Source organism: Patella vulgata, chromosome 1 (assembly GCF_932274485.2).
Source record: "Patella vulgata chromosome 1, xgPatVulg1.2, whole genome shotgun sequence".
Classification (NCBI taxonomy): Eukaryota; Metazoa; Mollusca; class Gastropoda; family Patellidae; genus Patella; species Patella vulgata.
In genome coordinates this window covers 10,230,321-10,250,067 of record NC_065879.2, presented here as the reverse complement: position 1 = coordinate 10,250,067, position 19,747 = coordinate 10,230,321, and the positions used below count along the sequence as shown (strand labels likewise).

Sequence of the window (19,747 nt, the reverse complement as noted above, 5' to 3'; positions counted from 1 at the left end):
ATATTACATTATTATATACGTTGCGGTCCATTTGTGTCAAGGGGGGTTGGATGGCTGAATGGTTGGCGTGCGCGCGCTGTATCATAAAGTCTGTCATTGAGTCGACTGGCGTGGTTTCGAATCCCTAGTTGTACGTGACAAGGAGTAGGGTCGCCTGTCCAACCTCGTGCGTTTTCTCCGGGTCCTCCGGTTTCCTCCCACTGCTAAAGACCCCTATGCGCAAGCGAATTATTGAAATAAAATTAAAAACCATATGTTAGTCCCGAAACGACCTAGTTTGTGTCGTGTGGACGTTAAACCCCATTTCTCTCTCTCTCTCTCTCTCTCTCTCTCTCTCTCTCTATCCCATTTGTGTCAATTTCTAGGTCCCAAATATTAGCGATTTAGCTCCTTTAAACATGCAGTCATATATATAGGTACTCTTAACACCACTTTTAGTCACTGTAAGTATTTATTTTAACTTGTTGTTTTAATGGTTTTAATGTAACTCATTATTGAGAAACAACCCATATAGAGTTCTTTGGGGAAAATGTTACCTATGTTTTATAAGAAAAAGAACTTTACCTCCAGATTCACCTAAAGATTTTAATTCTTGAAATGAAAATGAAATGAAATGGGGTTTAACGTCCTACTGTTCTGCTCCTAACCTGGGCTAATGAAGACGGGCATACGCCATACAGTGTGCTATGAAGGAAATTTTGCCCGGGCAACGGCGTAACGGCCTACTCTTATATCGAATTCCAACTGCCAAGTGATCTTTTACGTGCACGCCAATTTGTACACGGGACCTCGGTTTTTCGACCCATCCGAACGACTAGACAGCTGTCCTTGTCAGGCCCTCCATCCTGCATCACTGACAAGGGGAAACCACGCCGGAAAATCTGAATGAACTTTCCCCGCCAATGCAAGGATCTAACACCCGCCCTCCAGGCTAGCGAGCCAGCGTCTTACCCACTAAGCCACGTGATCCCCACGTGATTGACGAAAATAAAACAACAACCAAACAAAAAAAAACCAACAAAAACCCCATAAATTATTTTTAAATACTCTAAATCATCTGGTACGATTTTTAATTAAAGAAGTTAACAAATCTAACAAATATCTGATATACCACGTTTGTATATCTATTATAGATATTAACAATTTGGTTCAGAGGCGAGACAATGGTTTTTTTGCAAGTGTCTGGTCATTTCTATATGTTAAATTTACATAATATATGTAAGTAGCTGTCAAACGTTGTGTAATTTATCTCATACCTGGGGCTATATCGCCATGTCTGATGGTGATGGATCTGATTTTTTTTATGATGTTATTAAGTACACACCGGTCTCAGTTTTTATTTAAAAGTAGTACCACGTGTTTAAAATCACATCCACATATATTATTATACAATATGATTTTCCTGTCAACAACAATAGTGGTGTTGTTTACCGGTATGTCATATTATACACGACCTTCTATGTTTTGATTTAATTTAAATGACTTAAAACTTATTTGTTAATATATGGAACATTCAAACTGACATTATGTACTGTAAAGCTTATAAACCTTAAAGGATAACTAATATCAACTCGAGGTAAGACAGTTACTTGTAACGACTGAAGTTGTCCTTTATTGTTGGCAAGACTCCCGAAGTTACAACATTTCGGATGTAACGTTCAGTTTTACTAAGCTTAATACGTTACAATTTTAGAATATGGAAATCTAGCACATCGAAATTAACTTTAATACATTTGTACTGTAATATATTTCTGTACTATCACATCACTTCTAATAACAACTACTGTAATAGGAAGGCGGTGATATCATGTGCGGGGATCACAGTAGCTAAGTATGGCTCGCTAGCCTGGAGGTCGGATGTGCGATCCCTGCATTGGCCGAGAAAGTTGATCGGGATATTCCGACGTGGGAAAAAAAACGAGGTTTCGTGTATACATTGACATGCATGTAAAAGATCCCTTGGCAGTTGGAATTCGATATAAGAGTAGGCCATAGTGTCGCTGCCCGTGCACAATTTTCCTTATAGCGCACTGTATGGCGTATGACCGTCTTCATTAGCCCAGTATAGGAGCAGAACAGTAGGACGTTAAATCCCATTTCATTTCATCTCATTTTTGATATCATGTGGCTTAGAAAGAATAAGCACAACATGCCACGTGCCCGATGCCCAATACTACTTATCAAACTCAATGAAGCAATGGTTTGGAACTGTATATCAGAAACCTAAGTCTACTGGGAAGAAGGTTTAAATACATCCATTCTGGAACTGATGCATCAAGACTACTAACAGTAAATAATGAATCTAGTTTTGGAATGTATAGTACCGTAACACGCTGTTCTGAAACAGCACTATATTTTGATATTCTCGGAATTCTTGTTCCAAAATTAATACGATAGCTTACAATTCCACGTTCACCCAGGAATGTTAATTGGCATTCCTTTGTTTCTTTAACTATTATCCGACTGTTTACCTCGTACCCAATAAACTGTATCTTAGACCAACAATATCACTCGATCAGATTATCAAAAACAACAGACCATAGAGTACTTATAAACAACAGACGGGGACCATAAACCATTTTGTTATTTGACTCGATCCTCGTCCTTATATTGAACTGTTCAGTTCTGGATAGAACAGACCATAGAGAACTTAAAAACAGGATAGGGTGGCCATAACTAGGATGTTATATGACTCGACCCTCGGCGTTATATTGAACTATTAAGTTCTGAAAGGAAATAGATGGTTCTTCGTGTTGGACCATAGAGGACCTATAAAAAAACAAACGGTGGCCATAACCAAGATGCTATTTTACTCGATCCTCTTCCTTAGATGAAACTATTTAGTTCTGGAAGGGGTGTGGCATGGGTTTCCGTGTTGCGTTCGGAGTTGTTAATTGTGTTTGTTTAAATATCTATATATAAGTCGATTAGCGGGATCCCATTCTTCTGAATATTGACCAAAAACAGTAAAAGAAATCACTGAATTTGCTTTAAACAAGGACTCACCTTCAAATAAAGATCTAATTGCTAATGTCCCTCCATGTCTTCATGCCTCTATAGGTAACCTATCCTGATATTACAAATAAAACTGATTGAGATTAGACTTATCTTTTCACCTTAAGCTAAAACTAAATCTGGATTAAGATCAGATTTGACACCTATATTTAACCGGTGTAGAAATATCACGGCTATAAACAGGCAGATCAGCGGATAATTTATATATCTGTGGAGATTTCATTTTAATACATTAACCTATACCAATCATCGATGATTGAGGTTGCAGTTCACACAGCGGGTAGGCCATTTATAAATACTGAAAGACTGTCAGATAAAACCTCTGAAAATAGGCCTACAGGTTGTAATGAACCCGATCTGATATAAAATTAGTTTTGACTTGTTCAACTTATTGGTCATATATCTTTTATAAAAAGACGATTGACGTATACTGTAAGTTTATCTGTGATATAAATTAGGATACCTGAGTCTCGAGGTTAGTGTATCGTTAGGGTTGTCGAAGGCTCCTGCTCCATTCTTCCTGTGTGTGTGGTAAGTTTTATTTCTCTTTATGTACAATGTATATTAATTAAATCCAACGCCACAAACTCATTAATATCAGAACATTATAGTGATACTATCAATTCGAAAATTCTTCATTTGAATATCGATGTTCATTGCTAATATTTATTCCCAACCTGAGTTGGTGGTGAGAGAGAGAGAAATGGGGGTTAACGTCCACTCGACACAAACTAGGTCATTTCGGGACTAACACATGGTTCAATTTTATTTCAATAATTCGCTTGCGCGTAGGCGTCTTTAGCAGTGGGAGGAAGCCGGAAGACCCGGAGAAAACCCACGAGGTTTGAACAGGCGACCCTACGCCTTTTCACGTATGAGTTGTTAACAGCAGTAGTTTAGTGATTGATGGGTTAACAGAACCGAATTCAGTTACTGGCGTTCCAATGGTTCTTTTTACCGTTCAATACCAATTAAGTCTAGAAAACAGAACTGGCATTCTTTCAAAGTTTGCGGTGAAAATTAAAAGCTTTGTGGTTATGATAAATGTGTAACTTCTCTAATAACCTAGGAACGTTAATTATTATGGACCTAGAATTGGTATCCGGGATCCAACATTGGCGTCAGACTTGGTATAAGAAATCTAGATGTGGTATCAGTGGCCTATGAGTGGTATCAGTGCCGTAGACTTGCTATAAGGGACCTAGAAGTGATATCATGAATCTAGAAGTGTTATCCGGGATCCAACATTAGGTCAGAATTGGTATAAGAGGTGATATCAATGTTGCGGTAGACAAAATAACCACATCCTGTATAATAACGAAATGTTGTGTTCACATCATTTAATTTCAAACAAGAACGTTTGAAGCCTTTTACCATGCCCTTTATTCAAAACATTCTATAATCATTTAATGATATCTGAAACTCTTTATTTTAAACATTCTATAATCAGTTAATGATATCTGAAACTCTTTATTTTAAACATTCTATAATCAGTTAATGATATCTGAAACTCTTTATTTTAAACATTCTATAATCAGTTAATGATATCTGAAACTCTTTATTTTAAACATTCTATAATCAGTTAATGATATCTGAAACTCAATGAGGGGGTTGGATGGCCGAATGGTTACAACTGCGCACTGTATCATAAGGTCTGTCATTGAGTCAATTGGCATGGTTTCGATTCCTCGGTTGTACGTGACAAGGAGTGGGGCCGCCTGTCCAACCTTGTGGGTTTTCTCCGGTTTCCTCCCACTGCTAAAGACCCCCAAGGGCAAGCGAATTATTGAAATAAAATTGAACCATATGTTAGTCCCGAAATGGCCTAGTTTGTGTCGAGTGGACGTTAAACCTCCATCTCTCTCTCTCTGAAACTCGATATAAGTGGTAGCTATATTCCATTTTAACGTCAATTTTATCTGAATAATCTTCACATGAAACCTGCCTTCTTTTCTGTATATTTCAACTTGATCAATCAACTTTCTGTTCATCTTTCAAGGTACATTAGAAATACAATCTTAAACTCGGCTATTATCTACAATAACTATCTTATTATACGCTTAATTTCACTGATGGGCAGAATGCAGTTGCCCATCTGTTTTGACCATCATCTAGTAACTGTCTTGGTTTACATTGATCGGTCAGTTGCCTTCACGAACTCTCTGTTTATTGAGAAAAAAGAGCAAATTTCTGTCTTTATGATTTGCTTTTTTCATCTAGATGGAAAAAGAAAAGTTTCACGTCAAGCGTTTAAAACAATGTATTATTATACTATAAAAAGTTTCACATCAAGCGTTTAAAACAATGTATTATTATACTATAAAAATTGCAAACTTGAAGTGTTACAATTATAAAAATAAATTATCAGATATAAACAGAATGCCCAAAGCGACTGTTTGTCGGGATGGGAGTGGGGGCATATTGCTTATCTTAATATATCAAATATACGCTCTTAAAAGTTCAGTGAGATTATCAGAATAACCTGTAGGCACCTGTAACACGAATCAAGGTCGTGTTTCAACATGCATCAGTATGATTACATCTAACTCGAAACAAGGCCGTGTTCCAAAAGCATCAGTATGGTTATGATAACAATAGTAAATTGAACTATAATCTTCGAAATGGTTTTGCAGATAAAGTTATTTTCAATACACCGTTTTCTAATGCCTAAAAACGCCCGTAGGCGCCGGTTTCTCTAAATCAACATCCCCGGGCCGTGTTTCAACAGAGTATCAATATGGTTATGATAAGAATAGAAAATTGAACTATAATCTTTAATTACCGAAATAGTTTAGCAGATAAAGTTATTTCCGAAACACCGTTTTCTAATGCCCAAGAAATGATAAACACGTGTTTCTTTTAGACCAGACATTCTATAAATGTAATCCAGATATTATCATGTTAAAGTGGCTTTCCAAATTACCGTATAATTGCTAATCAACTACATATTTTCACTGATCTATAACAAAAAATTGTTCTGGAATATCTCAAAGTTGAATTCCGTATAGTACGAACTGTTAAATGTTTTAGCGTCTTCGATTGTAATCATATGGTTTTATCTGTATGGAAAGAACAAGAGATTTACTCTGCTGACGGTCGAAAGGAACCATGTGTACATTCTTTCTCAACAAAAATTAAGTACGGCCTATATTGACCTGTCGTGATGTTAAGTCTACAAGTTGGTACTCCTCAGACAACAGCCGATCTCAACGAAATCCTTACATTGCACATTGTAGCCCATTTTTACATTGATCTTAGAAAAATAAACAAATTCAAATTTCCAATTGATATGTGTTTCTGGGTTTAAGCATTTTAATATATAAGCCAGAATCAATGATCAATAATAAGGGCAGATTTTAAATTCGTACCAGACATTTCCTAAAGTGTGTGTCTGCTAGCAAGCGCATAATATTTGATATTTTGGTTGAGTTAATACACGTGGTAGAGTCTGGTCTGCGTACTGTTTCTAGAGCATCGAATATCACTTCGCATTTCAGGATTTTACATAGTTAGTTTTATATTTTACAAGGGAGGTTGGATGGCCAAATGGTTAGCACGTGCGCGCTGTATCATAAGGTCTGTCATACAGTCAAATGGCGTGGTTTTGATTCCCCGGTTGTACGTGACAACGAGTATGGTCGCTTGTCCAACCTCGTGGGTTTTCTCCGGGTTCTCCGGTTTTCTCCCACTGCTAAAGACCCCTATGCGCAAGCGAATTATTGAAATAGCATTGAAAAATATGTTAGTTCCGAAATGACCTAGTTTGTGTCGAATGGACGTTAAACCACATTTTCTCTCTCTCTTTCGGATTGCTGTGTACACACTCTCTCTCTCTCTCTCTCTCCCTCTCTCTCTTATATTCTACAATGTTGTTGTTGGTATGTATGATTGGTGACGTGTAAAATGTAGTGTATGCTTACTCTTTCTAGAACACCAAATAACACTTCTGTCGCATTTGAGGAGCTTACGCAGCTAATACCCATTTGCCCTACACTAATGTATTTGACCTAGGGAGGACAATCACCGGAGAAGTTAATCTGACATCAGAACGTGACATTTTTGTTTAAAAGGAAGAAAATGTTGAGATATGTTTTTGTTTTGTATTGATTTTAAACGAGTGTTGATTGTTGACTTGATCTTTGTTGGAACATTTTCACGTTTCTGATAGTTGCTTGAATTAAGAACGTGATTTGAGAAAAAGTCTCGTCTGCTGTGTGATTTTTGTCATTCGGACAACCTCGTGGATTTATTATTGTATTTAGTCTGTTTAACGTGACGTCAATGAGTGGAATGTAGTCACAGTAAGTCAATATAAATACAAACATAAAACGTCGACCAGATAGTAAACATTTAGAACAAAATGCCGCGATCATGGCTGACCTGACTCAATTTTAGTTAGGGTTAGGGTCAGGATAATGAATTCAATCACATCGATCATGAATGCACAAAATGTCTGTCAGCTAGAGATTTGGTACCCTCTTTAACATGTAGTACACTTTATAAGGGCCCGCGGTTCCTACTTGTGGGAATTGACGTACGTGGGGCCGACAAGTAAGGCTAATTTACTGTTGACATATAGTACTTTCACCTGGTAAACGAAAAGAGTTGGGGTAAATGTGATTGTCTCTTTCGGATTAGGGGGGTGGATGGCCGAATGGTTAGCACGTGCACGCTGTATCATACGGTCTGTCATTGAGTCAGTTGGCGTGGTTTCGATTCCCCGGTTGTACGTGACAAGGAGTAGGGTCGCCTGTCCAACCTCGTGGGTTTTCTCCGGGGCCTCCGGTTTCCTCCCACTGCTAAAGACCCCTAGTCCCGAAATGACCTAGTTTGTGTCGAGTGGACGTTAAACCCAATTTCTCCCTCTCTCTGTCGGATTCCTCTGTATATTCACAGTGAATATTTTGTTATTGCCATTATTTACTCATCGTACATGAACAATTTGATGGCGATGATTTTATGAGCTGTCTTGGTTTTTTTTCTCTAAAATCAGATGATCTTATGACAATAATAAATCACACTAAACGTAATCCACCTGGGGAAAATCTTCCATCCGTCATGTACTAGACTGTGATTCATAACTTGAATTAAAAACAAAATGGAGCAGAAAATCGCTGATCCGTTAAACTGAGTAAAATTAAACGAATAACCTGCATAATCTTTTTCTACAGCTGAAGTTAATGGGGTATAAAAATGTGAATTATGCAAATTTGACTGCAATGTGTGATGTACTAGAATAAATATACACACAATTCCGTAAGTGAATGATGAATAGTTGATTTCCAAGACCACATTAAGACCCACAGAGGCCCTGAGCACTTAGACGATTTTGTTGCCCCTATATATGTATAATTCAGAACATAAGCAATTAAAATATAAACAAGCGTCAAGCACGTGGTTAGAGTTTTTCTGGGGTTATATGCACGTCATTATCTATTGCGACAAATCAGGTAACAGTAAGGTATGACAAAAACAAATTTAATCAAAAGTTCTAAATTAATTTTTAAATTTAATATTTTAAATTTGGCAGGTAACAAGCAGACATTCCCATGATGCCCTAAGCACGTGCTTATTTTGCATTATGGTTAATCCAGCCCTGCGGATTTCTTGTGTGATGTGAATTAGTTGCCCCTTTAAACGTATGGAAATTTCACGATATGCTACGACACCCTGACAACTGAAGCGTATAAATGTCGCTAATATCACCTTTTTTATGTTTCGTTTCTTTTCTTCTTTTAACTCGGGTCTAAAAGGTTGTATACGTATCTGTGACTCGGATCTAAACGAAAATTGTTGATTTCATTAGATTTTATAGGTTTTACCTATTTTGTGGGATGGTGATCTGTCTTCGTTGAAGTTGATCTATGATCAAGTCAGTTTTATGAAATGAAATGAAATGGGGTTTAACGTACTACTGGTCTGCTCCGACTGGGCGAATGAAGACATGCCAGTTTTATGGTATTACCCATTTTGTGTTCAACAGTCGACACGGCTAAAAATGTCTCTTTGAAAACTGATTCCACCCCTTATCTAAATTACACGTCACGTAAAACCAATCCTCAATACTTCATATTTATATAAATTCAAAGAGTTTAGCTTCTGTAAAATGTAGTAGAAATAATAAAGAGACGTGTCAAAATTGTGCGTTTCTTAAAATCAGGAAATACTCTGTATTAAGGGCACCAACAAACTGATAACAGTAAATATTAGTTGAGATGAGGGTACGGCTAAATCTATTTGTTAAGGCCAGCTCAATTTTCGTCAAGATCGCTGAGATGTAAATAAGGTTAGCACACAAGATTGTTGGCTAGATTGTAGGTTAGGGTTAGGGTAAGCATTAGAGCTAGGTCCAGGGTTAGGGTTGGGATTAGCGTTAGCCCTGTTTACATCTCGCAACCTTTGACCAAACTTGAAGTTGGCCTTATCAATTAGATCTAACCAGGCCCACGAGACTACAGTATATTACTCATATTCAGTGTTTTAAATGTTTCCTCGTCTATTCTCTACCAGTTATTCTCTAATATAGTACAAAATCATTAGACCGATACGGCTCATTTGTGTGAAAATATTAATATAAGGTTTTGAACTTTATCTGGCTTATTTCCTTTAAATGAAAGTGGCACTACCATATCCTTAGTAGCCTATTCGGTGTTCGTATTTAAAAAAAGAAAAAGTTGTTTTGTTTTGTTCGATTTGAGCACAGAGTTCAACCAGGCTTGTTCAAATGAGGTTGTGTTATAAATTAAAGAGAGCGAGAGAGAAAAATGGGGTTTAACGTTCACTCGATACAAAGTAGGTCATTTCGGGACTAACATATGGTTCAATTTTTTATTTCAATAATTCGTTTGCGCGTACATGTAGGTGTCTTCAGCAGTGGGAGGAAACCGGAGGACCCGGAAAGAACCCACGAGTTTGGACGGACGACCCTACTCCTTGTCACACGCAACCGGAGAATCAAATAAGGTCAATGACAGACCTTATGATACAACGCACACGCGCTAACCATTCGGCCATCCACCCCACCCCCGATAAATTAAAGACACACCAGCTTATCAATACTAGATTTATTTAAAATATGTTAAATTATTTATAGTATATATTTTCGTGTTGAAAATTACAATACTACTTCAAATTTGCCCGTCGAATTTTTAAACTATGTAATCATTGTTTGATCGTACCCAATGGTGGTGAAAGCACGCCGAAAGATCATTTATTTTTTGGGGAAAAAAAACGATATTTACTACAATCGCTAGACAAATTGGAGTCAATGTAGGTTAATTGGGTGGATATTTATAGTTCATAACTTATTCACTTGAGTGAAGAATAACAACTAGGTATTGTTTACTAATATCCATATGAAACATTTAGATTAGGTTGTACGATGCTATCATTAAGTTTGATATCAAGAAACCCCTGTGGTTATAATTAGAGATGAAAATAAAAGAGGTATTATATACAACCATGGAAGATAGATCGAGTGAAAGTTGGACTGTAATCAAATTGTCCAAACCTACGATTTATCTCTCCCTTTGATTACATTTTTTACCGACTGGGTCATGACATAGAAACGTTGATTTTGAATTTGCCCTGAGACATGCAAAGGCTAAATGTAAACAAATGTTGATAACGGATTAGAACAAATTTCAAGATAAATTATTATTAGGTGGGTGGTTGGATGGCCGAGTGGTTTGCGCGTGCGCGCTGTATCATAAGGTCTGACATTGAGTCAACTGGCGTGTTTCGAATCCCCGGTTGTACATGACAAGGGGTAGGATCGCCTGTCCAACCTCGTGGGTTTTCCCCGAGTCCTCCGTTTTCCTCCCACTGCTAAAGACCCCTACGCGCAAGCGAATTATTGAAATAAAATTGAACCATGTCTTAGTCCCGAAATGACCTAGTTTGTGTCGAGTGGACATTAAGGTCCATCTCTCTCTCTCTCTCTCTCTCTCTCTCTCTCTCTCTTATTACGGGGGAACACAAGTAAATGAAATGTGGGTTAATGTCTTTATTTTCTGCACCAACCGGGCTATCGAAGACGAGCATATACCTGTAATATATCGCCCACACTTTATCAAATACCAACTGTTAAGGGTTCTTTTACGTGCATAAACTGGAGTAAACCGGTGGTACTCGGATTTTCGTTGATGAAAAGATGAAATGGGGTTTAAGATCCTACTGTTCTGCTCCTAAACTGGGCTAATGAAGACGGGCATACGTCATACAGTGTGCTATGAGGGAAATTGTGCCCGTTCAGCGGCGCTACGGCCTACTCTTATATCGAATTCCAACTGCCAAGGCGGATTTTCGTACCATATAAGCAGGGTCGATTGTAGAAAATGCGGGGCCCTATTTGGGAGGCCCGAAGTTACAGGATATGAATAACTGTAACTGGGCCTATATTCATTCATATAGGCTTTACGTCACAATTAGTAATTGATGAATACATCACCTGCTAGATTACCTGGAAATTCCTTAACTTGGTTAGCTGCGGGGCCCCTTTCTAGTGCAGGGCCCAATTTTGGGGAAATTGGCCATACGTGCCAACAACCGACCCTGTATATAAGCTTCTTTTGGGTAAACCAACCAAGGAAATATCGAGGAACCCAATGTCTCCTGGTTAGTGAACATGCACCATACCCACCGAGCCACGCCTTCAGAATTAAACAAAAGCCTAATGCAAATAAACTTTGATAAACAGAATTCAATAAATACTAAACACTTTGCAAGACAAATTTCAATATTATTGTATCACAAGTGAACATATATATATATATCAATCGCGTGAAGCCAAAAATACACAAGAAAAACAATGAAGCAATGACTAAGATATAATTTATTAAGCTGTCAGTATTTGAGAGATAACGGGACTATTTGTTTCAACATAGAGGAAAGATTGTATTTGATCTTCTGTCTACCTGTTACCATTAATATAATTAACGGTATTTTAACGATACTCTAACCTAATTCACATCTTTAACTGACCAAATTGTTAAAGGTCCACCATGACTACATCCTTCAGTTGAGGTTCTTATCCTGACTACACCCTTCATTAGATGTTCACACTCTGATTACCGCCTTTATTAAAGGCCCACGTCACCATTACTATAGCCTACATTAAAGGTCCACACCATGACTACAACTGCGATATCACCTCGGTGGAAGCGGACGTAAAATACAACTAACACACACACTACAACTCCCATTAAAGGTCCACACCACCATGGCTACAACCCCTATTAAAGGACCTGCAACCTGCATTAAAGGTCCACACCATGACTACAACTGTGATATCACCTCGGTGAAAGCGGACGTAAAATACAACTAACACACACACTACAACTCTCATTAAAGGTTCACACCACCATGGCTACAACCCCTATTAAAGAACCACCCTGCCCTGACTGCAGCCTTTATTAAATGACCACTCTACCCTGACGGCAACTTTCATTAAAGGTCCACGCCACCATGACTGCAAGCATTATTAAAGGACCCATTCACCATGACTACAACTTTTATTAAAGGTCTACTCCTCTTTCATAACAACTGCCATTAAAGACCAACTCGACATTTGCTAAAACTTTCAACAAAACCCAATGCTTGCTGTTAACTCGATGTTAAAAAAAAAAAAAAAAAATCATTTCTTTCAAAATTGTGACTGTAGTGGAATGTGGAATTAATAGCACCCTGGACACAGTCTTAACGTATATTATTGAAACTTCGGTTCGTTTTATTTATAAAAAGACACCGCGATAGTATAAAAAGACAAAGCCCGACCCTGAAAGATAAAACCCGATCAACGGATATTATTTTAAACAACTTAAGATCAGTCTATTAGCACCCCCCCCCCCTTTATTCTAACTAAACAATAGATAAACTTTTCATCATATCCAGCTTAATACATGGGCCTTTAAATTGGAAGGGTCGTGTAGCAAATTTGACCTTTACCAGTATAGTGTGAAATGGATAAATACCTATTTAGTTTTCTTATTCATACAATGGCAACAATAGTTTACACGAACTCTCTCGGTTAAAATTACATAACTATTATGTGTTGTTTTTTGTGATTGCCCTGTAGGAAATGAAACAAAAACCTGTCAAATACAAGTGGTGGATATGAATATAAAGACGTTCATGTGGATTCTATTATTAACTTTAGTAATATGAAACTTCCTTTTCAAGACGATTTGGGTCTTTTCATCTTGGGGAATCCTTAGATATGTACAGCATATGTACATGTTCATGTATTCATGTTATTATTGTCTGCACGACATTTTCAGCTTACTTGCTGGGCCACATTCAAAATTCAATTGGTTACCCAATCGGGGTTGGATTTACCAATAGGCATATTGTGCCACTCGCCTAGCACCCATGGGCATGTGGGGTCCACTGAACTGATTTGTCGCCCAGCGTACCAGCGTAAACCTTGTTTCAGGTGTACGCCGGGTATTTCATTATAAAATATCTTCAAAACCATAACAGCCTGTACAATAAGTATAGGGATCGGAGTATAGGGTCCCTGTACGGTAATGGCAGGGCCCGGAGTATGGGCGCCCCTGTGTAATAAGGATAGGGACCGGAGTATGGGGTCCCTGTGTACAGGGCCCGGTGTATGGGGGCCCCTGTGCAATAAGGATAGGGTCCCTGTACAATAAGTACAGGGCCGGAGTATGGGAGCCCATATGCAATAAATAAGGATAGGGACCGGGGTATGGGGCCCCTGTAAAATGAGTTCAAGCCAATAGTGATCTTCAAATGGTAGGATAAATTTGGCGACCTACTAATGAGTTTGGCCTAGATAAATTCGGCCAAGTACCCAATTACAATATGAGGGTCAATAGATATATTATTTAATATCGCATGCTGAATTTTGATTTCGGAAGGAACGCAGAATTAAGGAAATATATTTGAGAAACAATTAAAAAACCCAGAAGTTGCCAATTGATTAATTGTATTCTCTTATTTTTTCAGATTGTGGAATAACGAAAGATTTGTGTCAAGTATAAAACAGAATCTGAATGTGTTGAAAGAAGCCATTACTAGTCCGTAATTAAGTTATAGAGTAGCCCTTGTAACAGAGAACGTTAACGGCTTCACGATGAACGGAACCCCATACACACCCCGATCTAAACCCCACCCTAGAATAAAACCCGAGGCACAGGAAAATGCCATGAAAAATCGCGGGGGCATGGAAAAATGGTTCGACTACGATCAAAATATCAGTGACTATAATTCTCCGAGACCTGGCGATCGGTTAAGGACTGATGAAGCGAAGAAAATCGCTGAAGTTAACAAAGGGTGTATGAATGAATTCATGGAGGGTTATCCGGATCGACCTGTCGAAAGAGAGTTACATCCCAGGGGAGTGACGGGCGCTGGGGCAGAAATCGCCGACATGAATAAAGGAAAAGGTATGAAAAACCTCATCGATAGTTACGGAAATCTTGGAATCTCAGATCGACCGAATCCAAAAGTCAAAGGCCAGGACGCTTCGGAAAATGCGGAGCGGAACCACGGACAAGTCAATGACGTTTTGAACAATTATGGCAATCACCCCCTGTCTCCCCCTCCAAACCAGAAAGTGAGTTATGGTGGTGAAGAAGTAGCGAATAAACACAAGGGAAAGGATATGGGACCAATCATGAAGATGGAAGGAGGTAAAAGGTCACCACGTGATGGTAAACAAAGAACATTACACCAGGAATCAGACGGAATGTAAGTATATTATATGTATTAATATTGATGAGTTTTGAGAAGTAATTCATTGTATTCTGTCTAAAACATCGACAAGCAAACGTATTAATAGGTTGGCATATCCCTCGGTTCGCTATACCGTCTAGTCAGGCTATAGATATCGACATTTGATTGGCTTCAGGCCGGAAGTACTGAAGGAGATTGTTATGGAACTGTTGGAATGGTTAGTGCTAAATGATAAGGTCAGTTCAATTTTTCGTCGTAGGTCACGAGATGTAAACAGGGCTAGCGCTAATCCCAACCCTAATCCTAACCCTGGACCTAGCTCCGAAGCTTACCCTTAACCTAACCTACAATTTCGCCAACAATCACGTGTCCTAACCTTATTGAGCTGGCCTTAACAAATAGATTTAGCCGTGTTGTTGGAGTGGCTTTTAGTCTGGATTAAACAGTAATACGACAGATATAGCTGATTATTATCAATGCTTGGTGAGCGCAAGGAAGGGTTAAAAGATGGCGTCTTGTTTTTCATTTGTGTTTCATGAAAAACAAGAAACAAATCTTTCAATAAAATATAAATAATGTCATAAATTTTAAGGCAAAAGTAGATCTTAAATTAAATAGCGGGGACCCGGAGAAAACCCACGAGGTTGGACAGACGACCCTACTCCTTGTCACGTACAACCGAGAATCGAAACCCCGCTAGTTGGACAATAACCAAGACGTGGTTTATCAGAAATACCACCTAGTAGTAGCCAATGGTCAGGGGTGTTTTACGCTAAACAGGTAAATTGACGTAGACTGGCCGGACTACACTGGACAGGTGGTAAACGTATTCAGGAGTTCAAGTTGAGAGGTCAGACAGTAATTTGATAGAAGCCGAGGAATGTTCAAGATTAAGGCTGCCGTGTGGGTTCCATGCTGGGTTTGCAAATTTCCACTGTTATCCCTGAGATATCTTAAACATAACTGTAACCGAATACTGACCCAGGATGAAAATTAGCTTCTGTATTAGTTTCAACTTTCCCATTTTAGTTAGGACAATATTTTATATTAGGCGATCTTTAGAATATAGAAATGAAATGAAATGGGGTTTAGCGTCCTACTGTTCTGCTCTAATGGGCTAATGAAGACGGGCATGCAGTGTGCTATGAGGGAAATTTTGCCCGGACAGTGGCACTACTACCTACTCTTTTATCGAATACCAACTGTCAAGGGATCTTTTACGTGCACGCCAATGTGAACACGAGACCTCGGTTTTTCGTCCCATCGGAACGACTAGACAGCTGTCCTTGTCAGGCCCTCCGTCCTGCATCACTGACAAGGGGTAACCACGCCGGAAAATCTGGATGAACTTTCTTGGCCAATACAGGGATCGAACACCCGACCGCCTGGCTAGCGAAATCCACGGTTGTACGTGACAAGGATTAGGGTCGCCTGTCCAACATCGTGGGTTTTCTCCGGGTACTCCGGTTTCCTCCCACTGCTAAAGACCCGTACGCGTAAGCGAATTATTGAAATAAAATTAAACCATATGTTAGTCCCGAAATGACCTAGTTTGTGTCGATTGGACGTTAAACCCCATTTCTCTCTCTCTCTCTCTCTGGGGTCATGATGGCGCGCTGGGTATTCGGTTGGCCAACTAAGTAGGAGTACTCGATCCCGGCGTCTTCGGGAATTTTCAGCCTGGTTTCTCCTTGTCAATCGTGCGTCTACTAATTCGGGTGGGATAAACCTCCGAGTTCTCAGGTGCACCATTGGAATCACGTTAAAGATCGCCTGGCATTTTATAATTCAAATGAGAATACGCTTAGCGACGCAATCCGGGCAAATCACTCTCATAACAGACTGCATTGCGCATTCTAATCTATTATCAGCCCAGTCCAGTCAATTGGTGGAGACAAGTTTAGACCTTTAACCCTTTTAATATCTTAATCTAAAAACTATCCTTACTATACCTACATGGACGAGGCGCTAAAACCCTGCATGGACAAGCCGCTAAAACCCCTACATGGACAAGACGCCAAAACCCCCTGCATTTTGTTAGATGGGAACATTCTGTAGAAAGGTTTGATAGGTTCCATATGTGAAACCTGGCATGTTCTGTATTAAATACTATCTAAACGACAGCTTTAATCTCTAACCCGTCAACTCTTTTACCATTATCACGCTATTATATCTTGTTCACTTAACCCTTTATATCTCCATTTCACCAAATAACTTTCTACATGCTTATTTACCGTTAATAAATGACACGAGTGGGTTAATTGTTATGACCCCGGACGTAGGAATTTCCACTTTTGGCTACTGAAGTAATTCCAACACGTCTGGCGCTCATATATTTTGATTAAGTTGAGTTTGTTGGTTCGTTCGGTTATTAACCCATGATATGTAGTTGTTAAAACCATAATTGATCAGTTCAACTCCCCACTTGTTTAGAAATTAAAGGGAGTTTACTCTTTGCGCAGACCCCCATCCCACCCCACCCCCAACAAAAGCAGAGAAAAAATAATTAAATCTCGTTATGTTTTTCAAACTTGTAAATATTTATAGCATTGAACCGGGAAAGATTTTCGCGCATTATTTGGAAGTTGTCGCCGATCTTGTAAATATACAAAGGCCCTATAACAAACTAATAATGGAATAATGTTTTTCTGTAGAAATTTCTAATTGAATGAATATCGAACGTTTTTTTAAAAAAAAAATGTTAAGCTTTATATCCGTATTTTGTATATTCGCAAGAATAGAATAACTTTTTATTCGATTTTGTTTGTTTACCAAATTACTCGATGCCATCCAGTAATGTTCTTGAAATCAGAATAACTTTTAATTAGATTTGGTTCTTTTACCAAATTACTCGTTGCCATCCAGTAATGTTCTTGAAATTTTGTCATCTAAGGCTATTTGGTCCATGAACGACGTTTTGTCAAACATATAGTTCTACATCGATATCTTTGAAAGTTACACTTTAAAACCTAGACTGACTATTTACCCTTGGATTAAGTCTACATACTTAAGAATGCTGCAGTTTACCAGTGTTAAATGTTATGTAAGTACAGTCAACATCATTCATTATGCCATCAAAGACGTTACCTTTATAGATTCTTTGAAGTCTAGGTGACCAGATTTGCAACGCAGCATATTGGAAGCTTTTTATATGCATCAAGTCAACATCAGGTTATTTTAATCTAACGCTAACAGATCGGGTTGTACGTGTTTTTCACGCGGTCCAACTTCTGGGTATCACACTACTTCGAAAAAATTGACGAGTTACCGTTAACGCAAAGTGTGATAATCGCATTTGCGTATTTTAATTGTAGAAAACACATGAAAACTAAGAAATGGGTGTTACTTTTCACGGATGTTGCTTGAATTTTTTGTATTTTACTCTCTTTGAGAATACAACATTTGCCGTTTATTGGACTAAGAAAAAAAAATGTATATTATACTATCTTAAGGTCCCGAATCTTTAAAACTGGTCCACTGGCCCTTGGTTAAAATTGTAAATTTCAAACCACACGACCATTAAGTGTGTTAATAATTCATATTTTATTCAATGTGCAATGTTCTGTTTTTCTTCATACTATGATGCGCCGACGTAAATTCTGAACCACGTGAAACGTTTTTCGACTAGAAGCTAGCTCCCCCATGCGCTGTGGGGGGCTTCGGTGGCCGAACGCTTTGAATTAGAAGGTCCATCATTGAGTCAAATGGCGTGGTTTCGATTCCCCGCTCGTACGTGACAATGAGTAGGGTCGCCTGCCCAACCTCGTGGGTTTTCCCTCACTGCAAACGAATTATTGAAATAAAATGGAACCACGTGTTGGTCCCGAAATGACTAAGTTTGTGTCGAGTGGACGTTGAACTCTCTCTCTCTCTCTCTCTCTCTCTCTCTCTCTCTCTCTTTTTTTTTCTTTCTTCGAAAGAGGCACAAGAACGATCAACATGAATCTTGGCATGCAATGCATGTGTATCGATCGACGGACTTCGAGTTTTGTTATAACGTCGCAATTCCATGATGGCTTCGATGAGGTCATGTTCTGTTCCTGGAGCCTGTTTCACGAAATTTTAACAAAGATAAAATACAAATTTTAGTAATCTGATTGGATAATATTAGATTGATTTTAGTGCTTAGCTAATCAAAATTGAAGTATCTACTAAAATCTGGATTTTATCTTTTGTTAAGATTTCGAGAAACGGGGCCCTGTTCCAAATAGTACTATTGTACTTATGTGGTTTTTTTTCTGGACAATCCAACAAGCAATAGCTAGCCCTGTAAAATAAACATGACTAACATAAACATTAACAAGAACTCTCGTAAATGTCAAAATGGCTGACTATTTATCCACCATTAACTAATGATGACGTTTAATGTGAATGTTCTAATTGTTGACAGACTAATGAGTATGACTAGTGTAATGACTAGTATACCCTTAAACATTAACATCCGAGTAAATCATTTATTTAGTAATACTAAACACTCCCTACCTTTAAAAGAAATAATGGCTTATTTTCTTAGTCTTTGAACTTTTCAATGACTTTCTCTCGAGTGCTAAATAAATGTTTTGCTCGTCTATCCAATTTCACCTGGAATTAAAGATCGTAATTAAAAAGTATGTATATATGTGGCAAATGTTTATAGAATTATATCGGCTTTGATTTGCGTCCATTCTGATAAAATCTAACTTTTCATAATACATCAGCGTCATTCGATTGGCCGTTTTGTTATGCCGAGAAAGCTGGCTTTTCTGGTGGTATGAAATGTGACAAAGGATATGAAATACGATAGGATGGGATTCGCCCAGTTTCAACTGTCAAGGGTTCTTTTACGTACACCCCGAAGGACTAGACAGGCTCTCATTGTCAGTCCCGGTTCTTCTCCACATCAGGATTCGAAACCAAAACCTTCTAGTCCAGTTCGTTAACCGTGCGTCTACCATGCCCCCTTAGTTCGGTGGCATAGCGATTTTCCGACGTGGTTTTACTCTTGTCAGTGGTGCAGGAAGAAGGGCCTGACAAGGACAGTTGTCTAGTCGTTCGG

The 19,747-nt window shown here is 38.5% G+C and overlaps 2 protein-coding genes across 5 annotated transcripts in view; one reads left to right on the top strand and one right to left on the bottom strand.

The window, feature by feature from the left end:
• Positions 1 to 3,095, bottom strand: part of LOC126814628 (uncharacterized) — a 29,013-nt gene extending 25,918 nt beyond the window's left edge. The window contains exon 1 of the mRNA XM_050539927.2: positions 3,007 to 3,095. The gene's annotated coding sequence lies outside the window, so the exon portion shown is untranslated. The remainder of the gene's footprint in view (positions 1 to 3,006) is intronic.
• Positions 1 to 19,747, top strand: part of LOC126814654 (uncharacterized) — a 44,450-nt gene that overhangs the window by 19,820 nt on the left and 4,883 nt on the right. For 2 of the 4 annotated variants that reach the window (XM_050539952.2, XM_050539962.2), the window contains exon 2: positions 13,984 to 14,727. In XM_050539952.2, the coding sequence (XP_050395909.1) occupies positions 14,111 to 14,727 (617 nt within the window). In that variant the 5' untranslated portion in view covers positions 13,984 to 14,110. Of the gene's footprint in view, positions 1 to 1,488; positions 1,577 to 3,455; positions 3,547 to 13,983; positions 14,728 to 19,747 lie in introns of those variants that run through there. The other 2 variants (XM_050539970.2, XM_050539976.2) reach the window with 2 other exon arrangements.